The sequence below is a fragment of the Agelaius tricolor genome, unplaced genomic scaffold (genome assembly GCF_023055355.1).
Source record: "Agelaius tricolor isolate 1412-34295 unplaced genomic scaffold, bAgeTri1.0.p SCAF_12, whole genome shotgun sequence".
In the NCBI taxonomy this organism is placed as follows: Eukaryota; Metazoa; Chordata; class Aves; order Passeriformes; family Icteridae; genus Agelaius; species Agelaius tricolor.
The window spans coordinates 2,134,628-2,150,187 of record NW_027269272.1 but is presented as its reverse complement, the minus strand read 5'-3'; the positions used below and the strand labels follow the sequence as shown (position 1 = coordinate 2,150,187).

At 48.1% G+C, this 15,560-nt stretch overlaps 1 protein-coding gene across 8 annotated transcripts in view; it reads right to left on the bottom strand.

Moving 5' to 3' along the window:
- The window catches only part of YEATS2 (YEATS domain containing 2), a 48,634-nt gene extending 34,975 nt beyond the window's left edge, over window positions 1–13,659 (bottom strand). For 4 of the 8 annotated variants that reach the window (XM_071437103.1, XM_071437105.1, XM_071437106.1 and 1 more), the window contains exons 1-8: window positions 13,510–13,658; window positions 12,654–12,766; window positions 9,498–9,595; window positions 9,314–9,406; window positions 5,686–5,928; window positions 3,459–3,574; window positions 2,133–2,294; window positions 390–501 (exon numbers count right to left, since the gene is read on the bottom strand). In XM_071437103.1, coding sequence (XP_071293204.1) covers window positions 390–501; window positions 2,133–2,294; window positions 3,459–3,574; window positions 5,686–5,928; window positions 9,314–9,406; window positions 9,498–9,595; window positions 12,654–12,753 — 924 coding nt within the window. In that variant the 5' untranslated portion in view covers window positions 12,754–12,766; window positions 13,510–13,658. Of the gene's footprint in view, window positions 1–389; window positions 502–2,132; window positions 2,295–3,458; window positions 3,575–5,685; window positions 5,929–9,313; window positions 9,407–9,497; window positions 9,596–12,653; window positions 12,767–13,209; window positions 13,370–13,509 lie in introns of those variants that run through there. The other 4 variants (XR_011680747.1, XM_071437104.1, XM_071437108.1 and 1 more) reach the window with 4 other exon arrangements.
- Between the last annotated feature and the right edge of the window lie 1,901 nt (window positions 13,660–15,560).

The window sequence follows — 15,560 nt, the reverse complement described above, 5'->3', positions numbered from 1 at the left end:
GTGTCTGTGCTGAAGGAACAGAACAGACATGGCAGCCACTTTTCCAGCAGAAAGACAGACCTGAAGCACCCTGTTAGGATAAAGCTAGTGAAAACATGATAAAAATCTCAAATTTTAGGGAAAAACCAGGTAAGCATTGCTGTTCTGAGCACATTCAGCTCCAGCTGCTGCAAGGCTGGGCTCCCTCCTACTGCATCAACTCCATATAGCCAAGGTAAGAGGCTTTCCTGGATTTGTTTCAATTCTCCAGCTCAACTATTCATGAGAAAATAACCACCAGGACACTCATAACACAGAGAGGCAAAAGCACATGCACAAGCACAGCCTCTTCCAGATTATGCACCAGAGTTCATTTAAACACCTTTCTCTACAGTATTTTGTTTGAATACCTTCAAATTGTGTATGATATCAATCCTTTTGTTCTGGCTATCCTTGAAGTGTATCTGCACTCTCACTGGGAATTCTCCCCAGCCTCTCCTGGTCAGGTGAAACGGAGGTTCTCTGCAAACAAATGGTGATTACATTTTGATGCAGAAGTGGTACAGCTCTCACCTCTCTCCTTTTCAGAAAGCCAAAGACTGTTTTTCTAGATGACAACTAAAGCTATCATCAGGTCTGCTATTCACCACAGAGAGAGTGTAATCATAGCAATGAGAATTTTATGGCTTTGGACAGCTGAAAACACACTTTGATTTTACACAAGGGGACAGGGAAGAAAATGGTACAGCACTGGTGGATGAGACATGTGGGAAACGAGTCTGGTGTTTTTAAAAAGAAGACAAAAAAGGGCTGTGCTATGTCAAATGAAAAGCACTTGGTTAAGAAAAGCACAAGTCAGCTCACTGCAAGGTGAGCTTCCAATGCAGCATTTTGCAATCACTGCCTGCTGCTCCCTATCAAGTAGCAAAAAGGCACAGGTTTCATATAACTCCAAGAGAACAACACAGGGACAACAAGGAAAAGTTAATCACTGTCATTCTCCAAGCTGAAAAAGAAGGATCTGTAACATTTACTTTTACTCTGTTTTTCAGCTTGTTATTGTAAAGGCAAATATAATTTTTTCACCAGAAAAAAAAATGCAAGAGGTTTAATGGCGATTTTTAATCCAGAACATTAATGCTCACTACAATGAATGGGACTGCAACACCAGGAATCTATTAACCAGATGGGATTAAAACAGAAGATAACCAGCACTGACAGCTGAGAAAGGCACAAAAAGACAGTAATCAAATGTCATTTGATATGTTACAGAAGAAATACAACAGAGTTTGCTTTTGTCCCGCTCAGGGTTGTCTTCCCAGAAACATTACTGAGCTGTACCAACACTTATTAACTCAGGAAAGTCTTCCTGGAGTTGCCTTTCAGGAGTTTAATTTTGCCAGAATGAAGTTACCTTTGTGTACCTAAGCAGCCCTTCCCACACTCCTCCCTCCAGGAGGTTGAACATCCTGTGGAGAATAATTTCTCTGGGCAGACACCAACTATGTGAAGGCATCCTCCCTCAGTCTTGTCCAAGAAGGAAGGATGAAAGATGACAGGGCACTTCCCAAGAGAGAACCTACCCTCACCAGGGCCATTTGGAAACCAGGTGTGGGGTAAGGTTTGGGAGAGCACAGGGAAGCTGCCCTGCTCCTGTAGCACTGATGGGGAAGTCCTCAGAGTACAAAGCCAATGCCACTGATCCCACACCATGGAGAAATATTTTGGAGTGGGAAATTTATGCCCAAACACACAGGTAGCATTAAAAATATGGGCAAATCAGATTTTGGAGATTCCTCTTTCTTTTCCACACTGAAATAGAGGGGTGGTAGAAAACACTTTGTTTAGCACCAGAAGCCTGAGCAGCAGACAGTGTATGTAACACAAACAGGAGAGCACAACCCACATCAACAGCAAGAAATGCAACTCCTGAATGCTTTTTCTCAGAAAGAAATTTAAAAAAACCCTAAGCCAACAAACCTGTTTGGCACATTTGCCACACAAAAAACCTCATTTATTTTCACTACTATTTTGGAGTAAGCCAAGTTAAGCCAGAGGTTAAATACACACACGGAGTATTAAACCAGGAAAAGAAGTTGTTAATTGGCACTGTAAGCCTGGCAAGCATGAAGACTGGAATAATTCATTCTTACCTCACTTCTACCAGGTCATTAGGTTTGTAACTGGGGTGGAGGAAGAACCAAACTTTCTTGACAAAATGATTTATGCTGGGTTCTCTCCGAGAGCCTCGGACGTACACCATCCATTTGTGGGTTGACTGATCATTTTCTTCTCTCTTGTCAGGGGGAATGTACCTGGCAAAGAAATCAAATAACAAATACAAGATAAAAATCCCAAATAGACAAATACTGCAAAAAGTACTTTGGGAAAGATTAGGCAAAAAAAAATTGGGGATGTTAAAATGCCTGTGGGAACCTTGCCCCCTGTACATTTCTGCTCATTTGTCCTTACTCTGACAGTTCATCCAGGAACAGATTCAGGACCCATAATCTACTCTAAATTTCTAACACATTGCCTCTGTTTTAATGCACAACTGCCATTTGACATTCACCCATTTAAACATTTGGCTCTTAATTAAGAAGATTTAATTTGAACATTCTACTACTGTCAAATCCCTTATCCTGTCCTATTCTGAGCTATCAGGAAGCAAAACCACACCAGAACACAACATCAACAGCTCTGCTACCATAAACACAAAAAAATACAATTATTCTCAAATTTTTTAAGCAACTTCAGTCAATACTTTGTTCTGGGTCCAGCCCTTCAAGAAGCAATTCTGACTCAGTTTTGTCAGCAAATGTCTGATATATTCTGTGCAAAAGACTGACTTGAGTAGAGCAAGGATGGAGAGTTAAAACCTGGAATTGTCCAGTTTCCCAAAACTAATGCCTTCCTCACCAATTTCCTTGAAGATGAAAAGTTATACATATTTACCTCTTCTTCTTTTAAATATAAATAAAAACTGTATGAAATAATTTATTTAGACTATTCTGAACTTGTACAATTTTCCTCATTGTGGCTGGTGGTGCATTGTTCTCTTGGGGTTTTTCTTCTGTTTAAGAGACCCCCACATTGTAGCCATGGACACAATGAATTAGCCAAGTAATTCAATTAGCCAACACACTCAATCAGGACAACTTGCTTTTCCAAATTTTCAGGGGAAAACTTCTGACTTCTACCTGATCAAAAAAGGCTGAAAGACTTCTCTTCAGGGAAAGAGATCTTAAAACCTTTGCACACAAATAAAGTTATAAATAAAATAACTACTAAAACACCAGTTCCTTCCACAACAAACCCTTATGCTGAGACCAGAGGAGGGCTGCCTTGGGTACTGTGATTATTCAAGGGTAACAGCTCATATTGTGACAGCCTAGCAATTTCATTTGTCTCCTAATTGTAACTTTCTATTCAATTTAATCCTGAAATAAAGGAGCATCCCTCAGGCTCTGAATACTAACTTGGAAACGTTGCCAACCACAATCGTTTTCTTCACATAAAGTCGTGAAGTTTCATCATTTGACAGTCCGGCATTTCGTTGTCCTGGTTTTTGAGAGCTTGAAACACCCGAACTGTCCTGAGGGTAGGGGAAGAAAAAAAAGGCAAACAAAAACCCAAACATTCCTCTTAAACATCATTTTGTTTGGTGCTAGAAAAGTAAGGTGGTGTTAAAAAAACAACCAAAAATCTGCATAAATGAAAGACCGATAAGGAATCATCCCTAAAAATACTTAAATTGCTCTCTAGGCACATTGAAGCAACTCAGGCATGTAACAATGCCTGGCCAAGAACACACTGCATGGCTGTACTGAGCAGACATGGTGTGACATCCCAGGGAGCTGAGCCACAGCTTCAGCCTGGGTTTCAAAAGAACTGCCCCTGCACTATCTGAAATAAAACCAGGCATGGCTAGAATGGCATCGTGATGGTCACTAAGCACAAACAAATCTCAATCACCCATGAGTAGGGGCTGAATATCTAAATCTTTCCCATTCCCAGCCTCTGATGCTCTGAGGGACTCTGGGGTTGCCTCACAGTGAAGAATTGAGGCTGGGTTTGAGACAGGAGAGCAGCCATAACCTGTCACTGCCATCCAGGTGAACCCACAGCCATACCCTGGCATAATAAATCCAGCCTCCCTGTAACACAAGCCCAGCTATCAAGCAGTGGCCAAGACTCCCAGCACAATGATCTGACCACCCACTATGCCAGCACAAGTGTTGTTTGCCTGGGACTGAGGCTTTTCTACAGCCCAGCTGGATGAAGTGTCTGGCTGGAGAGTAGGGACTGCCATCCTCCAGTGACCACAGAGCAGCCCAGAGGATGCACTGAGCACTCACCAGAGGAAGCTCAGTGTGGGAAGCACTGAATTCACTGAGGAACCATTCCCCCTCCTCTGCTAAGTCAGGGATGCCTCACAGTGGAGCAAGGAGTCACAGAAGGCTGGGATGGCTCCTGCTCCTCATCACTCCCTCAGCCTCCTCTGCACTGGTCAAAGATGCACCAGTGTGCTCTCCCAAGCAACACAACTGCTCCATCCATCTATGCCCCAGCACAGAAACAAGTTCTACTGGCCTGGTGCTTCACAGCATAGGTGGGCCCACATTCTGTATGGCTCAGCTGCCTTCTGCTACAGAGCCAAGGCAGAGCTCCAGCAAACTGCAGCCCTGCTGTCAAGGGTGTCGTGCTGCTTAGTGGAGGCAGAATCTCTGCTCCTTCTGCCATGTATTAGTGCAAATTATTCAGCTGCAGATGGCAGCCAATTCACTGAGATACACCCACCCCTGGCTCTACTCCTCTGGGAGGCCTGACCACTTAAAGGAACTGAAAGGAAACTGAAGAGTTTCACCTCGTTTCACATTTCACCTGCAGACACTGAGTGAGCCTCCCCAGTGGAGCTACCTGCAGCCAACAGGTGAAGCATTTGTGTGGCTGCACAGAGAGCCACAAAGGGAGGGACTGGATCCAGGTCAAAAATAACCCCCCAGAAAGCATGAAGGGACACTGACAGAACACACTTTTACTTGGGTCAGACTGGTTCACTTGAGGAAATGGTGCTAATGCACAACAGCAAGCAGAACCATCAAGAGGAAAAACAACTCTCTCCTGTATGGTTGCAAGTTGTGCACCCAGGCTCTACCAACTCACACTGCCAGGGTGAGCTAATCCTCCAGTGTCATTGTTTGCACTACAGGCTGCTGAGGAGGCCAAAGCCCTCCAGTGGATCCCCTATTCTGAGCAATGCAGTCCCCATGGGCACCCAGAGCCAGGCAGCAGCATTACTCCTGAAAGCTCTGCAGGGAATGACAGACATTGCTCTCCTCTGCAGGCTCTACCCTCCCAAGCTGCCTTCCAGCAGTACAGCACAGTCCAAGCCCAGGCTGTGAAGCACCTCCTTCCCCAGAGGCTGTGGCCAAGGCTGGCAGAGCTGTGCTGACCCCACGGCCCTGCCAGGCCTGCTGAGCTCACTTTGGGCAGGACTGAGGTAAGAGGAGGTACCCACGTTACAGACACTTCAGGTGGCCTCCCAGCAAAGCCAGGCTGAGGGAGTGGGAGCAAGCGGTTGGAGAGGGTAAGAAACACATCTTCAGCAAGGTGGGTGAAAACATGAAGAGCTCCTGGTGCCAGCACCGAGTCCTCAGAGCACACACCTCCAACAACTTGATCACCACTCGAGTTTTACTTTACCCGGGCAGCATTTCTGCTCTGTCTCTGGTCCAGGCTGTTTGTCAGCCGCTCGTCGGCGTCCAAGCTGCCATTGTCCTTGTCCAGGAGAAAGTCATTGTGCTGGGAGAGCGAGTCACTCTCAGAGTGGTTGGCAGAGGGGGTGTCTGAGCCCTGGTTAGCTGGAGATGAAGATCTCGAGGGAGATTCCAAGAACTTCTTGATTGAAGGGTGATTAAGAATTGTTGCGTCGCACGACCTGGTCCCCTGAAACGAAGAGGTCAAAAAGATCTGGTCACCATTCCCCCAGGAAGATCTGGTCACCATTCCCCCAGGAAGATCTGGTCACCAGCTCCCTCGGGAAGATCTGGTCACCATTCCCCCAGGAAGATCTGGTCACCACCTCCCTCAGGAAGATCTGGTCACCATTCCCCCAGGAAGATCTGGTCACCATTCCCCCAGGAAGATCTGGTCACCACTCCCCCAGGAACATCTGGTCACCGCTCCCTCAGGAAGATCTGGTCACCATTCCCCCAGGAACATCTGGTCACCACTCCCTCAGGAACATCTGGTCACCATTCCCCCAGGAAGATCTGGTCACTAGCTCCCTCAGGAAGATCTGGTCACCACTCCCCCAGGAACATCTGGTCACCATTCCCCCAGGAAAATCTGGTCACCACTCCCTCAGGAAGATCTGGTCACCACTCCCTCAGGAAGATCTGGTCACCAGCTCCCTCAGGAAGATCTGGGCACTACTCCCCCACAGCCCAGATTAAAACAAAGCTGTGCCAGAAGGAAAAAGTCAATGAATGAAGAAAGAGCAAATATTTAATCATCTGTCCTGCAGGAAAAACAGATGCTGCAGAAGATAAAGGTTTAAAAGGGTTCTACAGAACCAGCACCACAAATTGGATCTGTTCCTTCACACCTTTTGACCTCAGAAACACACTGGGTTTTGGAAGGGAGGACTGCAGCCTACTCAACCACCTAAAACATCCCTTTGAAAACAAGCTCTTCCTCTGCAGCCACCTCCAGACTCACCACACACAGGAAGGCCACAGCTGCCCAGCTCCTGCAGGAAAGCAGGACAGGGAAGTGCATCAGGCTCTTCAGCTTTGATACTCACTGGCAGCTTTGTCAACACCTATCAGGCAAGCTACACCCTGTCTGCTCCCAAAGCTCAGCAGGGGATAAGTAATAATGTGCTTAGGCATGCTTGCAAACTTTCCTGAAAGAAAGTCAGAGCTAATCTTACATCCTCCTAAACCTGCAAGGGGGAGGACAGGGCAGGCAAACATTCAAATCTCTCTTGTTTTTTCATTACCATGACAAAGGCCCTTCTTTTTCTCTTGCATTTGCTTTTTATCTCTGAAGTAGAAGGAAAACATCCATCAACTCAAAACAAGTGTCCCCTGGCCACTTCTTGACCCAGGCACCCGAGCTCCCTGGCACTTGGGTGTGAGAATGAACCAAGTCAGCAGGAACACCTGTGCAGCAGCAGAGCACTGACAGCCTCCCTCCAGCTCCTGCAGCCACAGCTCAAAGAGGCTTCTCCCCTGCCCAAAGCACCTGCATCAGGCAGGCTGGAACAATTATTCATGGGGCATGTCACAAAGGAAAACAAATCAAGACACTGACTTGGGATTCATTTGTTGCTTTGTTTGTTTTGTTACTGGTTTTGTTTGTTTGTTTCCCTTTGCAGTTTTATTTTTAACCCACATTAAGTTCCCTGATTCAGAATTCTGCCAGCATGACTGAGGGGGAGGCAGACAGCAGCATCACTGCAGAGCAGAACTGCCCTCGAGAGGTGGCAGCAAGAGTGGAGTCACAAACATTGTCCCACCTTGGCCTCTGAAGGACCATTCCAGAACTGCCTTTCCAATTGTCCATGACATGCACAAGCAGAGCAATTACCAACTCTCAATTACCAGCTTGGGAGTTAAAGCCATTTATCCAAAGGCAGGGACACACACAGCCTGTCCAAAAAAGCCCAAAGCCCAAACCAAACACCTCTCCTTTTGCTTCACCTCTAGTCAAGTAAAATGACCAACATCTTGTCCAATAAGTTGTGGGAAAACATAATAAAGCACAATCATGAGGAATCCCAAGCCTAAAACTCAGTAGCATTGAGTTTGAGAACTGTTTATATTTATGAGAACAGGTCAGGAACTTGCAAATCATCTTCCCAGAAGTTCTGAATAAACTATAAAGACTCCTATTTACCAGAAGCAGAAACAAGACACCACTGCCTTGTCAAACATACACAAGTCACAATTAAAAAGAGACAACAAAGAAAATTGAAATCAGCAACAATTTCAAAATGAAGGAAAAACTGATTTAACCAGTGTGCAAATCAGGACTTTTAGAAAAAAATTTAAAATGTAATCAAAGATACACCCATAAGCTCATAAAAACTACTGGAAAACTTAATAAAGCAAGGAGGCACCAGTAAGTTTTGTGAATACCTCAAAACAATTACAGAATATATTATTTCTGGAAAATGTGAAAATCACAAGGGCAAAAAGCAAACACCCTGCATGGGAGAACAAGAAGAACAAGGAACAGCACAGCTCCTGCATACACATGATGACAATGGACAAAGGCACTTACAAAGATTAGAACTTAGGTCACATTCTTCAGCTGCCTATACAAAAATCAAAGGGGGCAGAGAGCTCTCCAAGCCTCCCAAGGCTACCACAACCTTTTCAAACTCCAATTGCTCAACTCAAGTTCAGAGAGGGAAAAACAAGCTGAACCTTTTGTTTTTACCTCACTCCAAGTCCTCTGAAAAGCACAACAGGAAAACCAGGAACAGCACTGAGAGCAAGTGCTTGGAAGAGAAATTCTTACAGGATTGGAGTGAAACCCACGTTTGCAGCACCCATCTAGAGCTTCCAAAAACCAGTGGAAATCAGATCAACCTGAATGGAAAAGATGGTAACAAAATGCCTACACTGGTAATGAACTCCATGCCATTTGGGAGTCTGCACAATCATGAACACCCTGCAATTAGCAGTCATTAAAGACAGAGTGCTCAGAACTGGGGTTTAACTAACAGGGTTTGAGGTTTTTTCATCTTGTGAATTTTTAATCACTCTGTGATATCTCCTTGATTTATTTCCTGCTTTACTGCTGCCATCAGTCTGTTCACCAACCATTAACAGACTGCCTCCAGGGCAAAGGGAAGATGGTCTCACAGCACTGCCTGACACTCAACAATCTTGAAATCTTTTTTTTTTTTCCTGAAAAGTCCCCAAATGCATCTGTTGCTACTCTCCTCCTGAGAAATGGGTAAACATATTCCACACTTTTCACAGCTTTTCAAGGACAAACTGTGCAGTGTCTGGGAAATAAGGTGCTCTCAGGGAAAACAGAGGATGAGAAAGAAAAAGCAGAGTATTTCAGAAACTAGAACCAGGGGCTGCTGAACAACTTCACAACTGCTTCTTGAAGACTCCTCTTTGCCAGGTACCTGAGGCCCAGCAGATGCTGCAAAGGTCTCCTCTCCCACTGCCACCCCACTTGCAGTTTGTATTAAACTATGTCATTAAATCACACCTTAACACCAAACATCAGCTGAACAGCCACTGAACTCCACACCTTCCTTTGCAAAGACTCCCTGAAGTCCTGTTATTCCCAAAGTAGTTTTTACCTCTCCAGCTTTGAGGAGACCAGCAGAGGCATAATAGTTAGCCACAATGCAGGCACGCAGCTTGTCCATCATCCTCCTGGCTTCAATCAGGCGCTGCAGAAAGGAAACACACAGCAATGGTCAGCACTGCAGCAATCCCCACACACCAAGGTCTTAGGGATTTATAAGAACAAAACCTTTATACCTGATCTATCACTTCAATTTCATGTTCTTTACTCTTCATTTCGACGGCAAACTGTTCCTTTATAATGGTCTCAATCTTCTGCACAGTAACATCTCGAGCTGTACAAGGCCACACGAGGAAAAGAAAGGAGGAAGTATTCACATTTCTATTTTTGAGGCTCCATTTGAAAACAGAAAGATCAGAAATCACTACAGAAGTGAAGGGATAGTAAGTTCAGCACACATACACACACATAAAGGGAAGGATCATTTTCTTCCAAAAATAAGTTATGTCTTAACAAAAACCACATGTATCTTTAAAAGCTGGCTTCTGTGGAGAGCTGTTTTTCCCTTTTTAGGTCTGAGATGGCAAATAACAGAAAATGGGAAGAACAGGGCCAGTTTGTTTACTTGTGCCCCAGTAAAGCTGTAAACAGTAGAAGGAAAACTCCACAGTGCTGGCCCAGCCTAGCTGCTGAAGTGAGCTGGAACACCAGGGACGCTCTTCTGCTCTCCTTGGCCACATCCACATCCAGGAAATTTACACCACCTCACACAGCAGGAATAAAGCAAACTCAGATTTATACAGGCCTGGCACCAAGTGCAGCCTGCTCTGGAGTGCCTACAAGCTGTTTATTACTCACAAAGGAAACATATTATCAAAAGCTGGTCTCTACTTCTTGCAAAATCCTACTCCAGCACAGCAGACAAAAAAATGTAACCCTTCAGCAGGAGTTTACTGACCTTGGTGAAAGTATGTAGTCTAGGATTTCAAACTGTGCAAATACCTTACAGCAAATTAGTGGCTAAGAATGGAATTGGCATATTATCATATTTTTCTAGGACATGTATAAACATAAAAAGAACTATTCTTTTTGCTCTACACCTACTGTAGACTTTAATATCACCCTTCATTTAGGGCACCTCCATTACACCAAGGGCTTTCAAACAACTTCTGTTTTTAGCAAATTCTAAGTCAGAATGTGGCAAAGCAGGAATGACACTTCTAGAAGAAAGCCTGGAAAAGGTGCTCCAGCCTGTGTCAGTCATGGAGTGACCCCACTATAAAGCAGATCAGCAAAAGAGTCTCCCTTGGTTTTCCCTAGAAAAATCTCATTGTTTCTACATGAAACAAGAGGCAACAACACAAAGACTTTGGCTTGAGCTTCAGAGGAAGCATTTGTCCTCCTAAAAAGTACATATCTGTTTGAAGAGGTTTCTAATATCACTGGAGAGAAGGGAAAGAAAGCAAGTCAAAGCTTTGCTGGCATCTTCCAGATAGCATAGATAATTTTACTGTCTCATCAGGTTCCACAACAGGAGTGAGGCAAATGATGCCTCTATATGCAACAGGGATACCCTAAATAACTTTCCTTCTTTTCACATACATATATACACACAGGCACATATATATATATATATATATATTTGTGTGTATGTACATACATACATTTTTTAGGACCAGAAATAGTTCAAGCCTACATTAAAACACAATTATGGTTGAATCTGTATGAGTAAGGCAAAATTAAAAACCAGAGGGATATAATTTACCTCCATGAGCACCAGGATGAGGAAATTCTCATGTAAGGCTATACCCTTAAAATAAACCCAAACAGATTAAGGCCTCAGAGGTATGGTTCAAAAAGGGACAACTGCATCTCTTCCAAGGCTGATGCCATGCCACAGCAGCATCATGATGATTCAAGCACTTAAGGATTTGTGGTTATATTACAGAAGCTTTTAAGAACACTTTATATTCATTTTTTCACAGCTTAGTGTCAACCACAGTACCTCATTAAGATCATGTTAGTGAAATTTGTGTAGTTAAGGAATTCCAGTATTGAAAGCTGGAGATCCTCCATGAAAAGAAGAAAGAAGCCAACTGGGAGGAACCTCCTGAAAGCAAAGCTCACTTTGGCAAGGACAGTTTTCCAAGGCCCTGAGACTCTGCCTGCTCATCATAAAGACCTTCTAAAAAGTTGCTTCAGAAGCAGATTAAAAACCTGCCTGCAGTCCCTGGGACACGCCAGAACGGAGGCTGGTGGTTTCTGGCAGCCAGGCAGGGCAGGCAGCTGGGAGTGGTGACATGGCCAGCCCCAGCACAGCTGCACTGGGCACTGCACAGGGCCCCTGCCCCACATGGCACACAGGAACTGCCCAGCCACACATCCAGCCCAGAGCTCAGCCCCCTCAGACCTGCCCAGTGCACAGCATCCTCCAGAACATCACCCACTAAGCCATCCTCTGTCCCTCTCCAACTGGCAGATCCAGCTCTATTCCTGGATCTTTTTCAGAGCCCACAGCCAGCCTCAGTTTTCTCACCTCCCTGTTTGTCAGCTCTTCCCATCACGATCCTCTCTCACTAGCTGTGCTATGCCAGAAATCAGTAGCCTACTCCCTGCCCCAGGGGCAAGCAGCTCTACTCTCATTTGCCCAGAGAGACTGCAACCTGTCCCAGGCACTCTGCCAACAGGCTGCTTCCCAAAGCAAGCACATCCTAGCGTGCCAAACGCAAACCTACTCATCCAGCTACTTGCTCCACTACACTTCTTTATCCACCTTTCCTTCAGTCATGCTCCTCTTCCTCCTCTCTTGCACGTTTCAAAGCTCCTTCATTATCCCAATACTATATTTTCTGCACTTCATCAAAGAAGCTTCTTTCTGCTTCATCTGCCAGCTCTTGCAAACATCTGTCATCTTCCAACAGCCACTGCATGTACTGCAGGGTTGTGCATCTCTTTTACCCTGCAGGGTCATGGATTTTTTTTCTCCTCCCCAAGCTCTACTGTGAGCTCTATTTCCCCAAATGTAAACAACCTGCCAATCTTTCCCAGAGCAGACTTCAGCCACAGAACAAATACACAGGCTGGAGAACAACTCAGCACGGGAAGATGGACTGTAAATACTTTAGGAAGCAACAGGAACCAAAGTGCTGGGGCCATGGACAGCTTGTGCTCCATCTCCTATCATGCATCAAAGGCTGCATTAAATTACTTCTGGTCCAGATAGTAGGAAGAGATGACTCCACGTAAGACACGTCTTCATTTGGCGACACAGAGGTATCGCTACCTGCCTTGTTCTACATCCGTCCTTTGCCCCTAACTCCTACCCCAGCTTTTCCTGACCAGTTTACAGGCAGCATGCACATCCACAGAGTTTCCAACTCCACAGCTCCTACCTGACTGTTCGGCTGCTTTGTGCCGCTTGTTGGGATGTGCGATGGTGATGTCCTCATAATCAGGGTCCTTCTCTGCGATCACTCTCTTGATCCCAGACATGTTCTCTACTCCACTAGCAGGAAAAATAAAAACCAGAGTGACCATCAGGGCAGGCTTCAACCGCTCACCATGTGGAGGCCTGTGGTGCACCTCCCAAGAGAGAAGAGAAAACTCTCTAGTGGGCTATTGATCATTGCACAGGTTCACAGCTGGGAGCTGCTTCTGTTCTGCACAGCCCAGGAGCTCCAAACGCCTCCTGACGCCTGTGGCTCACCAGAGCCCGGGTGCCCACAGCCCCAGCGGCGCCGAGCCCCGTGCCCCCCTGGCAAAGGGCTGCCAAAAGCCCCGTGAGCCGTGCTCGGGACACCACCCGTAACCCCAGGAGAGCGGGGCTTCCTCCCCACAGGCACCACCGCCCGTGGAAGGGGAATGCTAGGCACCCCCGGAGCGTGGGGTCAGCGGACGGGCCCAGGTGCCTCGGGACAGCCCAGGGCTCCCCGCTGCAGGGTCACACACCGGCTGTCCCTCGCCCAGAAACGCTCAACCCGAGCCACGACCCTGCCCGTGAGCGGGCAGCGAGTCCCGCCGAGGCGGGAGCACCGCGGGGCTCGACCCGCAGGCGTGAGGCGGCGCGGAGGCGGCCGCGGGGGGCGGTGCCGGCGGTGCCGGTGTCGGTGCCGCCCCGGGCGCGGAGGGCGGAGCGCTGCCCGCGGCCGGTCCCACGTGCGGCGGCGCCGCTCCCCTCCCCCGCCGCGCACACAAAGCCGCCGCCGCGGCCGCGCTCCTTCCCCGCGCTCCGCCCGCCCCGCCGCTCACCGCGCTCCGCCGCCCAGCCCGGCCCGGCCCCGCCGCCTGCACCGGCCGCCCCCGCCCGCCGCGCCGCCCGGGGCGCTCAGCGCCGGCCCCCGCCGGGCCGTCCCGCCGCCGCCGCCGCCGCCATGAGCGCAGGGCCGAGCGCCGCCCGTCACGGTGGGGCGGGCCCGCGCAGGCGGGCAGCGCGCGGGGGGCGGGGCGGCCGCGGGCAGGTGCCGCCTCACGGCCCGCACCGCCGGGGGGCGGGCACCGGGGCCGGGAGCCCTCGGGGCGGAGCGGCTGGGCCGGGGCAGGGACCGGGGTGCTGTGCGGCTCCCTCAGGGCGGAGCGGCCGGGCCGGGACCGAGGGGCTGTGCGGCTCCCTCAGGGCGGAGCGGCCGGACCGGGACCGGGGGGCCGTGCGGCTCCCTCAGGGCGGAGCGGCCGGGCCGGGACAGGACAGGACAGGGGGACCCTGCCGCTCCCTCAGGGCGGAGGGGCCGGGCACAGGCTGTGGGGCAGAGCGGGTGCTCGCCCGCGTCAGCGCAGAAACCGAGATGGGCGACGCGATCGGGTTCCTGTACGGACAGACGAATGCAGTGATTTGATCCTGACTTGCTGCTTGGAACAACCGTGTTTTAATGTGTTAAAAGATCTGAGGGAGACTTTTTAATGTGGAAGATATTTCACGAAAGGATGACAGAGGTGCTGCAGTGTGTTCAGAGAATGGCAGCGGAGTTTGTGAAGGGGCTGGAGCGCAAGTGCCATGAGGAGCGGCTGAGGGAGCTGGGGGTGTTTAGCCTGGAGAAAAGGAGGCTCCCTGTGGCTCTGCACAGCTCCCTGCCCAGGAAGTTGTGGCCAGGTAGGGCCGGCCCTGCTCTCAGGGAACAAGGGGCAGGATGAGAGGACATCGCCTTAAGCTGCGCCGGCGGAGGGTCAGGTTGGACATTAAGAGGAAATTCTTCACAGAAAGGGTTAAGCATTACCATGGGCTGCCCTGGGAGCGGGTGGAGTCACCTTTCCTGGAGGTATTTAGGGAAAAAACTGAATGTGGCACTTAGTGCTGCGGCCTAGTTGTCAAGGGGATGTTCAGTCACAGGTTGGACTCAGTCTCTGAGGTCTTTTCAGCCTAATGGATTCTGTGATTCTATGATTAGCAAAAGGGAAGACCCAAGAAAGGAGTCTTGGGGTGACTGAGGTGCAGGATCGCAGGAATTCACAGCATGGGCCAGGATGGGAGCCCTGGTCTACCCTTAGATAGGCTTCAAAAAACCCTTATACCATACTTAGTGCTCATCATACTGCATATTCTCAAATCTGAGCTAAACCAGTGCAATGAGTGCAGTTAATGCCATGGTTTGTGTTTGGTTCTGGCCAGGCTGCAATACCTCTGTGAGGTGCAGCTAATGCCATCAGTGCTATGGTCTGTGGCAGTCTCATGCTTCATGCAGTGAGTGAGCCCTGAACCAGCACAAATTAACATCCTGTTCACTCAAACTTATTTATGAGGCCACTGATTAGCAAGTCTATGCTGAATGTTCAAAGCTTAGCCGCTAAGGTCCTCTTTTCTTCTCCTTTCAGGATCACTACTCTCGTTTCTGACACTACTAGCCTTCCTTTCTGCCAAGCAACACATGTGAAGTATGGCAGATCAATGGACACTGTTCTTAAACTCAAATTAGTATCCTGCTCACCAGGAATGACTGTAATGTAGTTCAATTTTATTTTCTTCCTTATTTCTGCTTAATGGAAAGAGGAAGAACCTGTTCTTAAGAATACTGCCACCAGTTGACTGCGTTTAAGACTTATAAGGCAGCTCTCAAAAATATTTCTGTTGCTTGGCAGTCTGCAGGGATTCACTTTCATTTTCTTTCCAATTCCAGTAAGCTGAGCTTCTGCAAGCACTGAACTTGACTGAAGTTGCTTTTGGCACTGCAGCAAGAGCCAGCCTGTGGCTGTACCTGAGCCTGGCCTCACCAGAGCTGCAGCAGTCACTGCTGGCCTGCCACGTTTTCAGCTCTACCAGGCCTTGCCCCTGCCCTGCCACGCGTGTGTGGCATCTTGAGACGGCCAAG